This window comes from Lactuca serriola, chromosome 7 (genome assembly GCF_051521515.1).
Source record: "Lactuca serriola cultivar US96UC23 chromosome 7, Lser_US96UC23_V15, whole genome shotgun sequence".
NCBI classification, from domain to species: Eukaryota; Viridiplantae; Streptophyta; class Magnoliopsida; order Asterales; family Asteraceae; genus Lactuca; species Lactuca serriola.
In genome coordinates this window covers 202,787,065-202,806,370 of record NC_136414.1, presented here as the reverse complement: position 1 = coordinate 202,806,370, position 19,306 = coordinate 202,787,065, and the positions used below count along the sequence as shown (strand labels likewise).

Below are 19,306 nucleotides of genomic sequence, written 5' to 3'. Positions count from 1 at the left end.
TAATTATTAAATCTTGTGGGCTTGTGGTGTGTTTGATCCGTTGTTCTCCAGGTTTATGTGCGGGTTGTAAGAATCTGTTTACCCGGATACTTAAGGGGTGATGTAAGGGTTGCAGCTTATTCGACGCACTGGAAAATATCTTCTTTTGTTCAAAACTCTCTCAAACTTGTTGAAGGGTTTTCTTCTTTTCGCAGTTAGGGTTTACATATGTTCTTTGTTTCAGTTCTAAATCTCTGTAGATTAGGTTTTGTGTGATCTTGTGAGAGTAGAGTAAGATTTTTTGTAGTGAGGTTTCTTTGTAAGTACTTAAAAACCATATGTTCATTTGTCCTCAATCGATATAATGAATGATGATATTGGGAAGATGAGTTTATGTGTTTTTTAAGATGGTATCAGAGCGCAAGGCCTCGATCTTGGTTCCGATAGCCTTCGTCTTCACGATTGAGGTATTTTTCTCTTTCTTCGTTGTTTAGATCATCTGGATCTTTGTTACTCTCCTCGTAGAGTTTTCTTTTTAGATATTTGGTACTGCGAGCTTCTTTGGTTGATTGCAGGTCTGTTGTCGAGTGGAGATCCTCGTCTGACTTGTGGTCTATGAGTAGAGATCCTTGGTAACAGAATGCGAACTCGTCAGATCGATTAATCTTGACTCTGAAATAACTCTCATGAGAACGAATTTCATCGTCGTTAACTCTTGAAGAGAACGGAGTAACAAGAGTCGATCTGTCTTCCATTTTCAACGGGTTTTGTGAGCCTTCTTGTTCCCTTCTTGTCTCTGTTTCTAGTTGTAGATTCTAGGAGATCATGGTTGTCTTGAGTACACCAGTTAATCTTTTTTTCTATTCTGTTTGATTGCTTCTTCTGTGGTTCTTGTCTTGGGCCCCGACATACCGTGGTGACCATCTGGACTTAAGGAATCACAGTTGTTTTGTTATTTTGTTTCTTATTAAGTGTCTTTGATTTTTTTTGTTTTTTGATTCTTTGTGCATCATGACTGGTTCTGAATCTGGTAGTGGTTGCAAGACCTCTAAGTCTGTGAACTACGATGATCCATTATTCATTCATCCTTCTGATAATACTGTTACTACTGTTATAAACTTTAAGCTAACTGGGACAGAAAATTTTCGTGTATGGCGTAGTTCTATGACTAGGAGTCTTAAGGCTAGAAATGAATTAGGGTTTGTAGAAGGTAAAGTGACTAAGGATTCTAAGGATGAACATCAATCCCTAAAATGGGGACGTGCTAACGTTGTTGTTTGCTCTTGGATTCTTGGTTCATTGTCTGAGTCCATTTATTCTAGCCATGCTTGTTCTGATTATGCTAAAGATATTTGGGATGAATTGTTTGAAACCTATCACAAAGTTGATGGGTCTGTTATCTTTAATATTCATCAAAGAATTAACTCTCTTAGTCAAAATGGAACTTCTCTTTCTGAATACTTTAATAAACTTGATGCTCTCTGGAAAGAATTTGATGGTCTTACCAGTCTTACTGAGTGTACTTGCGAGGTTGCTGCCACGTTTAATGATCACTCCAAGTTGATGAAATTAATGTAGTTTCTTAGTGGTCTAGATGAGTCTTTTAGTCAAGTAAAGAGTCATATACTTCTGATGGATCCCCTTCCTAATGTTAAGACTGCCTTTTCCATTGTTTCTAGAGAGGAGTCCAATCAGAAGAATGAAGTTTTTCCTTCTTCTAGTGTCTCCAAAGTTCAGTCTTTTGCATTCAATAGTAGGTTCAATGATAGAAAGACTCAGAATAATAATTCAAATAAAGGTAGAAATCAGAATTTACAATGTAAAAACTGTGGGCTTAAGGGTCATTCTGTTGAAAGATGTTATAAACTAATCGGATACCCCAAGGATTTTAAATTTAGAAGTGAAGCTAATAGTAATAATATGAAGAGTCAAAATAAGTCTTTTACTAGTAACTCATCATCAGTTCCTTCTAGTAGTTCTTTTTCTTCTAGTGTTGTTTCAGAAACTGGAGGTAGTAATGCTCACTATTTCACAAGTGAGCAATACAACAAGCTATTGAGTCTTATAAATGAAAAGTCTTCTATCTCAGAGGATACTTCTGTGAGTGCTAATATGGCAGGTATTGGCATTCCTTGTTTTCAGTCATGTAATTCTTTTCTTGAACATCAAAAGTGGATAGTTGACTCAGGTGCCAATCAGCATATGACCTCAGCTGAGTCACTTCTTCATGACACTATTGATGTTTCAAAATTAAACCTTCTAGTTAGTCATCCTAATGGTTCTCGTGCCAAAATTAATAAAATTGGAACTTTACAATTTTCAAAAAGCTTAACTTTGTTTGATGTCTTTGTTGTTCCTGACTTTAATGTAAATTTAATTTCAGTACATAAGTTGTGTAGGGATACAAACTGTGAGGTTGTTTTTAATGAACATGAGTGTAAAATTCAGGATTTACAGTCAATGAAGATGGTGGAGAATGGTAAAGAAACTAGGGGATTGTATTATCTTAATTCTTTTCCCTCAGGTACTTGTTCTGCTAAATCTAATTTTGCTAAGTGTTTTGTGTCTAAGTTGACTTGGCATAGTAGGTTAGGACATCCGACTGAACAAGCATTGAACTGTTTGAAATATAAACTTAATTTTACTAATACTAATCTACCACCATGTGATGTATGTCACAAAGCTAAACAAACTCGTGAACATTTTCCTCTTAGTGTTTATAGTTCATCTTTTTTAGGAGAATTGGTTCATCTTGGTGTTTGGGGTCCTTATAGAGTGTCTACTAGGGAAGGTTTTAGGTATTTTCTGACTGTTGTGGATGATTTCACAAGGGCTACCTGGGTCTATCTTTTAAAGGGCAAAGATGAAGTTGATAATTGTTTTACTTCCTTTCATAGTATTTTGATAAATCAGTTTGATTCAAAACTTAAGGTTGTTAGATCAGATAATGGGACTGAGTTTTTAAATGCTAGAATGAGTTATTTTCTAAAACTTAATGGAATTCTGCATCAAACATGTTGTGTTTATACCCCACAGCAAAATGGGGTAGTTGAAAGAAAACACAGACATATTTTAAATGTTGCTAGATCTCTTTTGTTTCAGTCTGCTCTTCCAGTTGTTTACTGGGGAGAAACTGTTCTTACCTTAGTTTTTTTTATTAATAGAATGCCTACCTCTGTTTTAAAAGGTTTAACTCCATATGAGCTTGTTTTCAAAAAACCTCCTAATTTTGAACACTTAAGGGTATTTGGTAGTTTATGCTTTGCTACAAAATTAAACAACCAAGACAAGTTTTATGAAAGAGCTAAAAAGTGTGTTTTATTAGGTTACTCATCTGAAAAAAAAGGGATATAAATTGTTGAGCCTTGATACAAATTCTGTTTTTGTTTCCAAGGATGTGAAGTTTTACGAATCTGTCTTTCCTTTTAAGATGAAGTCAGTTTCTGTTGATAAAAACTCTGTTTTTAATGATCCTCTTGTAGACCCTTTTTCTTATGATGGTTTTGATAACCCTGAATATATAAATGATGTTGTCAATTTGGATGATCTGAGTATTAACCACCAGTTGGATGATTCTAATGCAGCTGAGAATTTGACTGATGCCTTGTTTGATTCTACACCTGGTGACAGTCAGACCAGCGAGGCATCTGTGCCTCCGTCTGGTGTGTCTATGTCAGATCCTTCTAGTGTTTTTGAGGAAAGCAGTCAAGATAATAATTAAAACAATTCCCAAAATCCAAGGTCCAATCTATATTATATTTTTTCCAATGGGTAAAGGACCATTTTACCCTTCCCATATATAGTCCAATGATCCCTGACCCAACCTCCAAAAGGCCCAAGGCCCAAAATGGACTTTTCGGGAGTACGCCCCACGTACCAAAAGCGTATGCCCCGCGTACTGCCCACAGATGCATAATACAAGTCCTCGAAGCCGAATACGTGGAGTCCATGCATTACGCTGAGTGTACGCCTACGTACGCCTAACGTACTCATCAGAGGGCCAAGACCCATAATAAGCTCTTAATGGTTAGGACAAAAACGTCCAAACACAAATATGACCCTTAAAGGGTGTCTTGAGTCATAAGGTTCCCGACTTTATGACTTTGCATGGCTTAATGGGGTCCAAACCACAATCCAAGCTTCCTAACTTCATAAAAAGGGGATCAAAGAGGATAATACTCCTCAAGATCCAAACTTTATGACTTAATGACCTCGACAAGGACCAAATATGAGGCACAAAGGTTATAGAGTAACTTATGCTCACAAGAACCACAATCATGGGACCAAAACATGATAAATTACTACCAAAACTAGATCTATAAGAGAAGCCAGCAAGGTTAAGACTTTATACCTCCAAAAGATAGATCAATATGCATATATTATGGATCCACAAGTTTCAAGCTAACCAACACTTCTCCAATGAGCTCCTTACTCTTCGATGTGTACCAAAAATACTCTGAATCACTCAAAAGCCTTAAGAATGCTCAAATGAAGGCTAGGGTTCGATTTGTAGGGTTAAGGCTGATGGAGGTTGAAGATAATAGGGTTTGCACATATGTTAAGGCCTTTAAACAGGGTCTAGGATCCTAAATTAGGGTTTGCACCTGATTGGAGTACGCCCTATCATATCCAAGGAAAGGTAATGAGAAGTTCTACAAACCTATCATATTATATTAGCCTTAAAACTTTTTCAAACTTAAATCCAAAATTCATAAAAGGCCCGAACCATCACTTATCGCGATCGTCGTCGAAGTAATCCCTTGTAGCTCTCCCATACTTCATACAATGATTCCCCCGCTTGTTGCTCAAAATTGGCTATGAATCTCTTAAGTTTAGATACATTCGATGGTGGAAAAATTATTGGATGAATTCTTCACGCATCTGTGCCCATGTTGTGATTGCACCGGGTGGAAGTGCCTTCAACAATTCCTTTGCTACTCCTTTGAAGGTGGATGGAAGCATTCTCAACAACACCGTTTCACGTGGTACATTCAGAAAATTAAAATAATTGGCGATGTCATTGACTTCATCGAGGTGTTTGTATACATCTTTATGTTCTTTTTCCATAGAATGGTATATCCTTTAGCGCGGAAATAATGTGTCCTTTGAGCTTGAAGGTCACGATAGCGGGAATTTCGGGTTGCACAAGGCTTAGACCGGTGTCCTCACGAATTCTCTTATTGTATGCCTCCATGTACATGTCCACAATGTCCGCCATGTTGTTTTTTGGCTCGCTTTCTTCTTCTTTTTTTATTCGGTTTCAGGCTCGTAACCATATTCCTTTTTGTTAGGAGTCTTCTCAAAGCTTTCAAACTTAATTTCGTTTACCATGTCGTTGCTTGATTCTCCAATGTGTTTGTTCTTCTTTTTATGAAATGCCGACTTAAGATCTTCAAATGGTGATGTTAATGGTGTCCTTGATCCGCGCGTCATATACTACTGAAACAAAGCGAAAGAAAAACGTAAAAACAAACTAAAACTGAATAAGAAAAACCTACTGATTGATTACCACAACGTGGTAATTATTTCCACATCGTTGTAAATCAAATAAAGTAAATCAGAATGTAAAAAGAAAACGAAAGAAACATGAAAAGTCAGAACTCACGAACTAAAATCAAAATTCATAAAAGTTGCCATCGCCATCGGAGGACCATTCCTCGCGACGATGACGCTCACTCTATTTGCAACGATTTTGCTATTTTTAGTCAACGCTCCATTACACATACTTTTCAGCCTTGCTTGTGGGTGTCAACTTTTGTATTCATGGCAACGTTGGTGGGATTCAATATGAATGTTTTGACAACAATAACGGGGTTTGCGGCATTTGGTTGGGCTATCCGATTACTTTAAGGTAGCGCCGAGAGTTACGATCATGCTAGCCCCTTGTAACAGAAAGCACAAACTTTGCCAGAAAATATGACAACTATCGTAAGTTATTAACCAATCGTGTGAATTTAGTCATTTAGTTAATTGACAAATGTCGAAGAAACATGATAAACGTACATCTAGATTGTATATAAAAGTTTGTTACATGGTATCTCTCCATTATCTCTATACTAATAAAAGAGTAGATATTTTGTCATGTGTCACCTTATTATGTCTCTTAATTAATGTCATGTCATTTGTCAACCTATTGATTTTTCATTTTAAATTTCAAAATTTAAATTTCTCACTCTAATTACATTAAATTAATAATATTAGAAAAAAATAAAATAATATTAATATAGATTATAAGGTTATATAATTTCACTTATTTATTTGAATCAATGATTATAATTTTATATAACCAAAAAATATTTCTTAATTAATAATTTATTTAAAATAACTTATTTAAAAAATAATTAATTAATAATTTTAAGTTTTTATTAAATTAATTTTGTACCGTAATACAAGTTTATAACTAGTATATAATAAAACGATGATATTTATAAAAGGGCTAATGGCACAAAAACCCTCAATTTTGCACAAAATTGACGGATTTGCCCAAAGTTCAAATTTAGGTCCATTTTTGCCTTGAACTTGCATTTATTGTGCCGTTTTTGCCAAGTAGCCGGTTTCCCTCTAATCAACCAGTTACCCACTTGCTTAGGTGGAAGGCTAATTAACGTCGTTTGTAAAAATCTCCAATTCCGTTAGATACGTTGTTAAACTGTCGCATCTCATCTCCCTCTATATCCCGATCACTCTTCACCTTATCCCATTTCATCGACTCTATACACAGAGAAAAAAAGGGTTTTCTTGGAGATGATTAGGTTAAAAGTGTTCTTCAACATTTCTTCGAAAGGTAAGGTTTTTACAGGTTGACTGAAATTACATTTACATTCAACATTTGTTGAAATGTGTTCCTAAAGTTAGTGTGTTGATGCAGGAGGGTGTAATGGCTTCATCAGACGAAGGGTACGCTGACCCCTTTGCTGGCATACATGAGCCATTTGCTGGCTTGACTGAAATGGATTATGAACTCCACGGCATTTGCATGGACCACGAACCAGAGGAAGAATTTGTGTCCTCACTTGATAAATGTAAGGATATCTTCCTAAATGTTCTATTAAGTGATGAAAACCTACGAAATTCTAGTATGGCAGATGAAATCAGAGCACAAGTATACCATGCTACTGATTGGCAGAGTGACGAAGATGAACAGGAGGTATTGAAAAACAACTATAGAATTCATGACCCAACCATCAAGTGGGACAAGATGGTACCAAAGCTTGGTGACATCTTTGAATCCCCTGCCCAACTGAAGTTTTGTGTCACCAATTATGCAGTCTCACATGGCTATAGAATATACTTTGAAAAATGTGATAGTCAAAGAATTGTAGCTAGATGTGGAAATAGGAAGGAAGAGAATAAATGCCCTTTCAGAATTTATGTTGCATGGATGTACAAAGAAAGATCTTTTCAGATCAAAGCTATGAATGGTGACCATAAATGTTCTATGCAGTTTAAGTTTGGATCCATTGTGTCCCCTGAATGGATTGGAAGACATTATGTGACTGAAATTGCAAATAAGCCAAAGATGAAACTTCAGGAAATGATTGACGACATCAGACAAAGGTATAGGTGTGTGGTATCTATAGGACAAGTTAGAAGGGCAAGGAAATGGGCCAAAAATTTAATAGAAGGTAAACTCACTGAGCATTATGCAATGATATGGGATTATGCCCATGAATTGTTAAGGTCAATCCCGGGGTCCACATGTCAAGTTGGTGTAACAACCAATCCAGATGGAAAGAATTATTTTCACAGGTTTTATATTTGTTTCAAAGCACTAAGTGTTAGCTGGAAAAGAGGATGTAGGAGAGTAATTGGGCTAGATGGGTGCTTTCTAAAGGGGCAGGTGAAGGGTGAACTGCTAACAGCTATTGGTAGAGATGCCAACAACCAGGTTTATCCAATTGCTTGGGCTGTTGTTGATGTGGAAAATAAGTCCAACTGGACTTGGTTCCTTGAGCTACTCAGTGGTGATCTAGACCTTATTGATGGAAGGGGGTTGGTAGTTATATCAGATCAACATAAAGTAAGTTTCTTTATAACATATTAATCCTTTTTCAAATTACTTATAAATACTTACATGTATGCTGGTTTTTGTATAGGGTTTGCTGCAATTTGTTAAAGATGTATTGCCACATGTGGAGCACAGGCAATGTGCCCGACACATATATGCAAATTTTAGAAAAGCTTACACTGGGTTGGAGTTCAAGAAGCTGTTTTGGGCTGCAGCTATGAGCTGTGTGGAAGGTGATTTCAAGAGACATATGGACAAAATTAAAAAGCTCAATACTGGTGCATATGAGCATCTGATGTCCAAAGAACCCGAAACATGGTGTAGAGCTTACATGAGTACAAGGTATGCATGTGAGGCAATGGAGAATGGTATATCAGAGTGCTTCAACTCCATCATTGTGGATGCTAGGAAAAAACCATTGATCACAATGCTTGAAGAAATAAGGATATACATCATGGATAAGTTTGCTCACATGATTGAGGAAAGCACTAGATGGAATACCCGTATATGTCCAGCAGTGTTAAAGAAGATGAAGCTTTTTGGGAAGAACATGAGGTAACACTTTAACATGTAACTTTTGTTTTAATTTCATTAGGTAACACTTGAACATGTAACTTGTGGATGTAGGTTTTGGTTAATAATTCATAGTCAACAACATGTGTTTGAAGCAAGGAGAGGATGTGATAGCTACATGGTGGATTTAGATGGAAGGCATTGTACCTGCAGGTTATGGGATCTGGCTGGGATCCCATGTGTTCATGCAATTGCAACCATCAACTACATCCATCAAACACCTGATGAGTATATTGATGTCATGTTTTCCAAGGAACAATTCCTTAAGTGTTACTCTGCTAACATTAGTCCAGTGAACGGTTCAAATCTGTGGCCTCAAACTGAATACATAAAGCCCTTGCCACCAGTGTCAAGGAGAATGCCTGGTAGGCCAAAGGTCAATAGAAGGAGACATGTAAGTGAAAATGATGGAAGAGTACACACCCCAAGAACTGTAAGGTGTGGTAAGTGCTTTGAGTATGGCCATAACCAGAAGGGATGCAAGAATGCAACCAGGGAACATATCCCTATGCCACCAAAGAAGAAAGGAAGGCCAAGGAAGGAACAAGATGAACCCAATCAAGCATCATGTGATAGGTCCGAGAGGCAGGAACCTGTCCCTATGCCACCAAAAAAGAAAGGAAGGCCTAGGAAAGAGAGGCAGGAAGCAGTTCCTATGCCACCAAAGAAGAAAGGAAGGCCAAGGAAAAAGGTCCATTCTGACCCAAATCAAGCATCAGGTTCTAAATCTGTTAAAAGCAAAAAATGATGGTTTAGATGGTCATGTTGAAGGTAGGGGATGTGAGGAACAAGTGAAGGATTTGTTTGACAATGAAGATATTGATGATGACAGTCTGGTTGATATGATGTGCACTTTTGAAGCTTCTCTTAGCCAACCAAAGGATAATTATCAGAAAAGTGATGGATTCCAAGATGCAATGGATGCTATTATTCAAAGTATTATTCATGCTAATGATGACAAAGGTGTTGAGGAAGTTGAACCTGACCTGACAAAACAACTTGATGAGGTTGAAGATGCAATGGATGCTATTCTTAAAGGTACAGATGAAAAAAGTCAGTCTGAGAATGAGGGTAATCCTTAACCTGAATTCACTGAAGGAAATGCAAGTGATGTTCTCCCAGAGATGGTGATGCTAGATCTAGAAAGTGTAGCAGACCTACTTGGAGCAGGATATACCATGGCTGAAATAGAGAGCTTGAGAGGGGTTAAAGTTGAATTAGATGATATGCCAACAGTTGAGATGGTTAGTTTCACTCCATCATTTTATAATTGCTAACATTAGTATCAAACATGTTTATATCTTTTATTAATAAGTATTCTTCAAATTTTTATTAACAAGATGTGAATGAAGTTGAGGATATTCCATATGTTGATGGTGTGATGGAAGGAAATGAAGATGATGGTCTTATAAATGATGGTGTGGAGGGAAATGAGGGTCATGGTGAAGGTAATGATGCTGATGAAGTAGCAGGTGAGGGTGATGGTGAGGTTGATGGTGATGGTGCTGGTGAGGGTGATGGAGAGGGTAATGGTGCTGGTGCTGGTGAGGATGATGCAGCAGATATGGAGGGAAATGATGCTGATGATGAAGGTCATGTACCACCTAGAAGGACAAGAAAGCCCTCAGAAAGGATCATCCTGCAAAAGCTGAAGAAACCTTGTTTTGACAAAGATGGAAGGGGTTCCACATCTAGCTATCCAGTAGATTTGGAGTAGTTACCTAGGTATATGGGGGCAAAAGTGGGGATGGTATCATTGGGCAATTGTATAGGTAGCCCTTTTTGGTTAGTTTTTGATATACACCCACTACTTGCAGCATACATCCATTTGTTTAGTATTACATTATTGCTTGCCTTTTTTGGATATTGTTTAGGCTTTTGGGTACATGTTTTGGTATACAAAATGGATGGCTGCTACATGATAGTAAAACTTATGTAATGGATGCTTTATATTAAGGTTTATAATGGATGCCCCCTATTATGGTAACCATGATGTTTTTATTTTATTTTCTAGTACATGTTAAGCATTAGCAATGTACTTTCATTAGTGCAATTCCTTTTATGCAAGTTATTGCAATTCCACTCATGCAAAGTTTACTTTCATTGTGAATGTAACCAAGGGTATTTTAGTACAATTCCCTTTATGCAATGTACTTTGATTATACTTCCATTCATGCAACATATACATGTGATAACAATTAACTACCATTAATAACATTACCATTAATACCCTTAATACATTACAAACATGCAACATTCAACCGTATGCAAGTTAGTGCAATTCCATTAATACCTTTCATGCAATTCCACTCATGCAATTCCATTAATACCATTAGTGCAACATTCAGCCATATGCAAAGTAAGATAGCAATTAACATCATTAATAACATTACCATTAATACCCTTAATACATTAGTGCAATTCCATTCATGCAAAGTTTACTTTCATTGTGAATGTAACCAAGGGTATTTTAGTACAATTCCTTTTATGCAATGTACTTTCATTGTATTTCTATTCATGCAACATATACATGAGATAACAATTAACTACCATTAATAACATTACCATTAATACCCTTAATACATTACAAACATGTAACATTCACCCGTTCAAAAAAAAAAACATTACAAAGATGTAACAATTCTTGATTATCCTTAATATATTACTAATACAGGAAAACCAACAAAACTACATCTTAATAACTACTATTCCTAGCATCAACGATATAACCACTAACAACCCTATGATCACTTCTAACAATGGCTTGATCTCCTCTGTATGACACATCTCCATATTTTGACCTAGTTCTTCATCCGCCCATTTGAAAAAAACACAGTTGCCTCCTTCCACCTACAACAAAAAAATAGGGTTCTATAACATACGTTCCTCTTTGGGTAGTTAGAGCAGCCCTAAAATTCTAGGGAGAAATTAGTACAAAAATAAATAGATTTTTACCTGATAATTAGGGCAGCCCCAAAATTTTCGTCCTGGATTATCAGGTGTTCGTGAGACTGATACACCACAAACATCACCACAGTCGCATCTTATTACCTTCTTGTTCCTCATTCTTGTACCACCATTAAAGCTTGATCTTGAAGACGAAGTTGTCATTTTTCCGTTGTAGTCTGTGACTAATCGTGGCCTGTGGGGGTCGAAGGGATCAATTGCACACGAGGATGTCTATGAAAGAGTTATTAAATGATAAATGCCAAGTATCTTCCACCTAAGCAAGTGGGTAACCGGTTGATTAGAGGGAAACCGGCTGCTTGGCAAAAACGGCACAATAAATGCAAGTTCAAGGCAAAAATGGACCTAAATTTGAACTTTGGACAAATCCGTCAATTTTGTGCAAAATTGAGGGTTTTTGTGCCATTAGCCTTTTATAAAAGGACAAAAGTAAAATAAGTGTGAAAGAAAATAGAAAACATTTGAGAATAATAAATGAGCTGGAAAAAAGAAAGTATTTGGTTATTTAATCTTTATAGGTGCTCTTCATACGCGTCGCCACAACAACGTTTCTTAAAATATTAATTAAATAATAAAAATAAAATAATAATAATATTATGGAATGTTGTAGACTTGTGGTTAGTTCCATGACTCCATCTGTCATGTGATATCATTTTCATGGCATTATATCATTTTATGACTCGTCATCTTCACCCAAAACTTTATTCAAAATTTCAAATCGTTTTTTTTTTCTTTTTAAAATTTCACACAACCTACATAAGCTACATGACTTGGATACGTACTATAATTAATATTTTTTTTTATCTACAAGCATTATCATGTTATCAGCATTAAAAATGGAAGACGATGTATTTGTTACGAAACCTTTTGTTTTCTAATTCAAATTGTAATATATCGAATATATTTATGAATTATAGGTGGTTTTGTTTGTATTATTAAAAGAAATAACTTGTTAACAAAATTACTTTCGACTTTCGTATGACACTTTGGCGTTTGGCCATAGATAGTGAGACACTAGGCCTCTATTTCTTCTTTAATATGTTCGGTTTTTGTTTGATTAAGTTTGTAAACTTTTATAGCTACAACACATAAAAACTCTTTGTAATAAATTTAAATCTCATGAAAAGATGAGTTATATGAATTGAAAAGACTAAAAATGTGTATAGAACTAAAAAAAAAGGAAAAAAAGAAAAAAAAAAAAGAAAAAAATGAGAAGAAAAAGGTGACACGTATGCAGTTTCTCCAACGATTCTACAAGACTACAACTGCTTGTCTGCTTTCACTATAAATCAACGTCATTGGTCATTTTTCCCAAACCCCATCATCACACGACTCCCACCTCAATTCTTACGTGTGAAAAATACAGAGCTTCCATGGGCGACTACACAGAAGACCATCAGTCTCCATTAGTCCAATGCTCGCATTCATCTGATGAAGAATCACAGGAACTCACACACAGGACAGGTATGTTATCTTATTTACTTCTGATGACTAATTTGGGGTTTCCTATTTTATTGGAGTTTGATCGTGTAGTGATTCGACGATCGGTATTTAAATATGGAGTACAGGGACCATATGGACGGCGATTGCTCATATAATAACCGGAGTTATGGGGGCAGGGGTGTTATCACTGGCGTGGAGCTTAGCTCAACTCGGATGGTTGTTTGGTCCTCCTGCAATCATTATCTTTGCTGCAGTCACCGGAGTTTCAAACTCCATTCTCTCCGATTGCTACCGATCTCCACACCCTGAGTATGGCGCTCATAGGCATGTTTCATTTCTTCAAGCTGTCCGTTTCTTTTTGGGTCAGTACCACACCACTCCTAGCATATTCCAATACGAAATTAAATATCAGAAGAGATTAATTATTCGGTTAATCAAGCAATTAATCAAGAAATCGGTTGCATAAACTCTCTCTTAGCTACTTCGGTTGTTCCTGTATAATTAGTCATACAAGCGAGCATCGCAATCGCATTAATGGCGTAAATTCCAAATTGGGGCTAACTTTGAAAAGCAGGGGAGAAGAAGCAGAGGATATGTGCAGTGCTTCTCAACGAGAGTTTATTCGGGAATGATATTGCATACACCATTGCAACTGCTACCAGCATCAGGTGAATCTAATTTACTGGTTTCTTATTAAGATATTTATAACAAACACGAAGATTCTTTATCCGCTTTTTTTGATATTAATGCAGGGCAATATTAAAATCAAATTGTTACCACAAACAAGGGCATGATGCAGATTGTAGATATGAAGACAACATTTATATGCTGCTGTTTGGACTTGTGCAGATTGTCATGTCTCAGATACCAAATTTCCATGACATGGCATGGTTATCTGTTGTTGCTGCCATCATGTCATTTGCTTACTCTACCATTGGCGTCGGGCTTGGTTTTGCAAAAGTTATCGGTATATAATCATAAATAAACATTATTGTTGAATTATAATTATTTACTTCTTAACAAATTATATAATATATATTTTCATGATTATTTCTAAAAAAAATCTCTTTTGGAGTTCCAGAAAATGGAGAGATTATGGGAAGCATTGGAGGAGTTCCTGCAACTTCTGCAATTGATAAAGTATGGCTGGTTTTTCAGGGTCTTGGAGACATAGCTTTTGCTTATCCATACTCCATAATTCTCCTTGAAATTCAGGTGTTTTGTTCCCTCATAAGTTTCATTCTTTATAGGGTAAATTGCAGGAAATAACCACACATTTTATTCTTTTAACAATATACACAATAAACTTTATTTTTCCCTGCAATGTTTTTACCCATAATATCAATGTATCAACATTTTTTTACACCTAATAGCAACTTATTTACAATTCCTTACTCATAATAGCAACATACTTCCATTTCTTTACATGTATTAGCGATATGTAACAAATCAAGTGCATTGTCAATATTAGTAAAGAAATGAAAGTATGTTGCTATTATAGTAAAAAAAAATTATAAGTATGTTACTAATATGGATAAAAAAAAATATGTTGCTTTTATCTATAAAGAAATGCAAGTAAGTTGCTATTATCGGTAAACACAAAAGTACATTGACTATATTGGTAAAAAGAGTAAAGTATGTTGCTATTCATTGCAATTTACCTTTTTTTTTTTTAACCATTACCTAATCTTGATTGCCTTTTTAAAAAAAGGATACATTGAAATCACCTCCATCCGAAACAAAAACCATGAAGAAAGCATCAATGTCTGCAATCATTATCACTACCTTCTTCTATATGTGTTGTGGGAGCTTTGGGTATGCTGCCTTTGGAAATAACACACCTGGCAATATCTTGAGTGGATTTGGATTTTATGAGCCCTATTGGCTTGTTGATTTGGCCAATGCATGCGTTGTTCTTCATCTTGTTGGCGGATATCAGGTGAGACACATTTGTTACACGAGACAATAATCGACTGAAATTGAAAGATTTGTCCCCCCCATAAGTAGTCTCAATCTCAGCCAGACAAGAAATTGCTATTTTTGTCCTATTGAAATCAGTCTCAGTCTCATTGTCAGTGTCAGTGTCATTTTCAGTTTCAATCTGAGTCTGAGTCAAAAGTCAAAACAAAAGCAAAGCTTTTACTAAGCATTCAAATTACAGATATTCAGCCAGCCGATATTTGCACTTGTGGAAACATGGTTTTCTAAGAGTTACCCAGACAGTGAATTCGTGAATGGGTTTTACAGATTGAAGCTGCCATTATCAGAAGCAACATTTCATGTTAATCTGTTGAGGCTATGTTTCAGAACTTTATATGTTGTGACCACAACTGGAATCGCAATGTTGTTTCCATATTTTAATCAAGTGCTGGGAGTGTTAGGGGCCTTAAACTTTTGGTCACTGACTATATATTTCCCTGTGGAGATGTACTTTGTGCAAAGAAAGATTGTATGTTGGACAACAAAATGGGTTGCTCTTCGGACCTTCAGCTTGGTTTGCTTTCTTGTATCAGTTTTGGCCTTCATTGGATCACTTCAAGGACTCATATCCGCCAGATTGAGATGAACACATGTATACTTCTTCGGTTATTTTATTAGAATTCTTGGTTTCATGTACATTCACAGTCCTTTTTATGCAATAAAGTTTGGCTAGAAATCAACATTAATATCCCTTTACTAGTTAGTTGCTAAAGAACAAATTCTGTAAATTTTAAATAGAAATCATAACAAAAAAGGTGGTATTTTGAAGTCTCTGAATGGCTTCTTGCACATTTGTGATAAATGTTGGTGAAAATAGACAAAGCTTCTTTTGTAAGTTGTTGAAGAACCAAAAGGGTAATTTTGATTTTTGAATGGAAATTCTGATGAAAAGCATTGTAGGGTCTCTGAGTGTTTATATTTTGAAACAATTATGAGAATTAAAATCAAAATTAGTTGTTATGTTTAAGTAGTTATGCAATAACATATTTTTATATACGTTTTAAAATTTATATTTGATAATAAATAAAACTCAAAAGTTAGAATAAAAAATTAGAAAACCAATGAAATTTGTTGGACAAATTAATCAAAATTGCTTCCGAGAAAGAGAGTATGTGCTAGAAATATATGAGTTCTTTTTGTCCCACATCGACCGGTTCGCAAATGTGGGAGTAGGGGTGAGTAGTATAAAAGGAGAGGGAGGCCAATGGCTTACTCACTTACCTGGACGGGGTCAATGGTTGATCAAGAAGGTCCATGGCCTAAGTTGACGACCTCCATTGCACTCAGGAGGGGCGTTAGCTTAAGGTCGGCCCAAGTGGTCGAGCCTACGTCATAATTTGTGCTAGTGGGGGCCTGCGTTCGCGCGGCCCCCGTCAATTCTCTAGTCGATTTTTTCTTTTAATTTCGTCCTTCAATCGTAATTCAGATTATTTCATTTTCGCTTTGAGTCCTCAAACTAGTAATGGCGGAATATCAGGAACATGTCGAGATCGATAAACCGTTGTTGCTGAGAACTTCCCATAAGATGACTGGTTTGCTTGTTTCCTGTATTTCTAGTCTTTAACTTTCCTTTTTTTCTTGGTATTTAACAAGAAGTCAACTGTTTTTCGTGATCATTGATAAGAACCTTGTAAAATGACCACCGATTTAGATAAACTTGTTGAAAGCTGTCTTCATAGATGTAGGTTTTTGTGGTTCTATTTATTTAAGACGCTCATCTGTTTTCGCTTCAGTAGATTTTGCACACCAAGTGTTTGTGAAAATGAAAATCTAACCACTCATATTTCTAGTCACAGCCAACACTAATGAAACGAACCCCATAATTGATTTTGGAACATTATATCGATGGTTTCTTAGATGTCCATTTGGTTATTGATGAAGGGAATGTATGGACAGCTGTTGCACATATAATAACCGCAGTAATAGGGTCAGGAGTTCTATCTCTGTCTTGGAGTGTAGCACAGCTTGGATGGGTTGCTGGTCCATTGACTCTCCTTCTATTTGCACTTGTCACCTTCCTAAATGCATCCCTTCTCACCAATTTCCATCATTATTCAGACCCTATCAATGGACAAACCATTACCAATCATTCCTACTTGCAAGCTGTACAAAACCTATTAGGTAAAAGACAATCCTAACCTCCATTGTTAGATAAGATACCTGAATGCGTTTACTTGCTTCAACAGTTTTCCTAATGTCACAGGGGGTTTGAGTGCGAGGATTTGTGCATTCTTGGCTTACTTCAACTTATTCAAGTTAGGAGTTGTTTACACAATTACATCTGCAATCAGCATTAGGCATGCTTCTTTTTGGCAACTGTTTATAATGCTAGTTTTTCTTTTTAGTCTAATTATTGAAGTGAATTTTTTACTGACAGAGCAATTGAGCAGTCAAATTGTTACCATGAACAAGGGCATGAAGCTGATTGTGAATATGCCCTGACTTCTTACATGCTTTTATTTGGAATTATTCAAATCATAGCTTCTCAAATACCCAATTTCCATACTACAAAATGGCTCTCGGTTACTGCTGCAATTATGTCCTTCACGTATTCCCTCATTGGATCCGGACTTGGGTTAGCCCATACAATAGGTATGGAATTACTGATTCCCATCTTCAAAGGAACAAATAGAATCGCATTTCTTCATAAGACAGGTGAAAATTTTGTTTCTTTTTTTAAAAAAAAAAAATACAGGAAACGGAAAGATTGAAGGTAGCATAGGTGGAGTTCCAACTGATAAACCGATTCAGAAAGTATGGTTGGTTGCTCAAGCTATTGGAGACATCGCATTCTCCTATCCTTTTCCTTTAGTTTTTCTTGAAATACAGGTGATGATTAATTAATTGAAAAAAACAACAGGTATAGTTATAAACTGTGTTGATTGTAATTTTGTTAAATATGAAGAGTACATTGAAATCACCTCCACATAAAGAAGTCACCATGAAGAAGGCCTCAAGTATTGCAGTTTTTACGACTACCATTTTTTACCTCTGTTGTGGTGGATTTGGATATGCAGCATTCGGGAACTCGACTCCTGGGAACATCTTAACCGGGTTTGGATTTTACGAACCGTATTGGCTCATTGATTTGGCTAACGCATGTGTTTTCCTTCACTTAATTGGAGGATATCAGGTAAACACACTTTTTGGTCATTTTTGTGATTAGCTTTGAATATTATATATTGAAACGGGACCCAAAAGCGGAAACTAGTGTTGATCTAGTACTTTTTTTTTTTTTTTTTTTCTTCCAGATATTTTGTCAGACGTTATACGCGATAGTGGAAAGATGGTATGCTGAAAAGTACGCTGGAAGTGAATTCATGAGTGATTTTGAGATTTTGGAGATTAGGTTGAATCCTGTTCGGTTATGTTTTAGAACATCGTATGTGGTATTAACGACAAGCATAGCAATGGTATTCCCTTATTTCAATGAAGTGGTGGCGTTTGCAGGATCAGTCACCTTCTGGCCATTGGTTGTTTACTTCCCTATTGAGATGTATTTTGTGCACAAAAAGATTGTATCTTGGACATTCAAGTGGGTTCTTCTTCGTATCTTCACCATTGTTTGTTTGTTTGTATCAATATTTGCTTTGATTGGTTCTATTCAAGGACTGATTGCCAAAAGATTTGGCTAAAACACCAAACTAGGCTATACATTATGTACTCTTAACTACTATTTACAACTTATCATATAGACCTTATTATGCTTTATACATATAAATAAATGGGGGGTTGCTAGAATTGTTCCTTATTAGTTTTACTATTGAATAATAGTTTTGAAATTGACATAATAATAGAGTGAATCAGGCACACAATGATATATTGTGTCATGGTTACATTCTTTTTCTTTTTACTACTCTTACTCTTACGAAGGAAATCTAGTGTTAGATTTAGGGATTTTGAATAACAATAAACTTGGATAAACATTTTTCGAAATAAGCCTGGATCGTGTATAAACACTTTCTGAAATATCTAATTCAACCCTTCACCTAGAGTCACATGAATTCAGATCAAGGGATAATCTAAGAAAACGATTCTGATTACTTGCTTAATTAGAAGCTCAAGCACAAAATACCTTGTGGTGTTATTGTGTTATTGAGAGACAAATATGCAGGGAGAAGTAGTTTTCTGTGATCTTCCTTCTGCAATGTTCAAGTCTTCCTTTATATGCAGAAGATGACGATTATGTAGGGAAAAGACGCCCTCTTTGCAAACGTTGGGTTATTTGGGTGGAAAAATCTGACCCTTTTTCTTTGCTATTTTATTAGAATTCTTGGTTTCTTGTACACTCCTAGTCCTTCTTATGCAATAAATCTTGGCTAAAAATCAACATAAATATCATTTTGCAAGTTGTTA

At 36.0% G+C, this 19,306-nt stretch overlaps 4 protein-coding genes and 1 non-coding gene across 6 annotated transcripts; 4 read left to right on the top strand and 1 right to left on the bottom strand.

Moving 5' to 3' along the window:
* Positions 1-990: 990 nt before the first annotated feature.
* Positions 991-1,557, top strand: LOC145064727 (uncharacterized). The gene has a single exon (XM_079012108.1). It carries the CDS (start codon positions 991-993, stop codon positions 1,555-1,557), a length of 567 nt encoding a protein of 188 aa, XP_078868234.1.
* A 9,691-nt stretch (positions 1,558-11,248) lies between these two features.
* LOC145064726 (uncharacterized) lies at positions 11,249-11,671 on the bottom strand. The gene is made up of 2 exons (XM_079012107.1): positions 11,516-11,671; positions 11,249-11,410 (listed from the first exon to the last, which is right to left on the bottom strand). Exons 1-2 carry the CDS (start codon positions 11,669-11,671, stop codon positions 11,249-11,251), a joined length of 318 nt encoding a protein of 105 aa, XP_078868233.1.
* Positions 11,672-12,822: 1,151 nt separating this feature from the next.
* LOC145062950 (putative amino acid permease 7) lies at positions 12,823-15,636 on the top strand. 2 transcript variants are annotated; one of them, XM_079010541.1, is made up of 7 exons: positions 12,823-12,991; positions 13,096-13,332; positions 13,545-13,638; positions 13,723-13,937; positions 14,052-14,185; positions 14,682-14,909; positions 15,218-15,395. In XM_079010541.1, the coding sequence occupies exons 1-7, from the start codon at positions 12,901-12,903 to the stop codon at positions 15,254-15,256; spliced, it is 1,038 nt and encodes a 345-aa protein (XP_078866667.1). In that variant the 5' UTR covers positions 12,823-12,900; the 3' UTR covers positions 15,257-15,395. The 2 variants fall into 2 exon arrangements, with proteins under 2 accessions (XP_078866667.1, XP_078866666.1); XM_079010540.1 differs by having other exon boundaries at positions 12,824-12,991; positions 15,132-15,636.
* Positions 15,637-16,155: 519 nt separating this feature from the next.
* LOC145062951 (putative amino acid permease 7) lies at positions 16,156-18,691 on the top strand. The gene is made up of 7 exons (XM_079010543.1): positions 16,156-16,482; positions 16,832-17,071; positions 17,154-17,247; positions 17,328-17,542; positions 17,646-17,779; positions 17,856-18,083; positions 18,202-18,691. The coding sequence occupies exons 1-7, from the start codon at positions 16,413-16,415 to the stop codon at positions 18,583-18,585; spliced, it is 1,365 nt and encodes a 454-aa protein (XP_078866669.1). The 5' UTR covers positions 16,156-16,412; the 3' UTR covers positions 18,586-18,691.
* On the top strand, positions 16,164-16,324 carry LOC145065059 (U1 spliceosomal RNA). The gene has a single exon (XR_013688212.1). It is a non-coding gene; the product is annotated as a U1 spliceosomal RNA (small nuclear RNA).
* Positions 18,692-19,306: the final 615 nt, after the last annotated feature.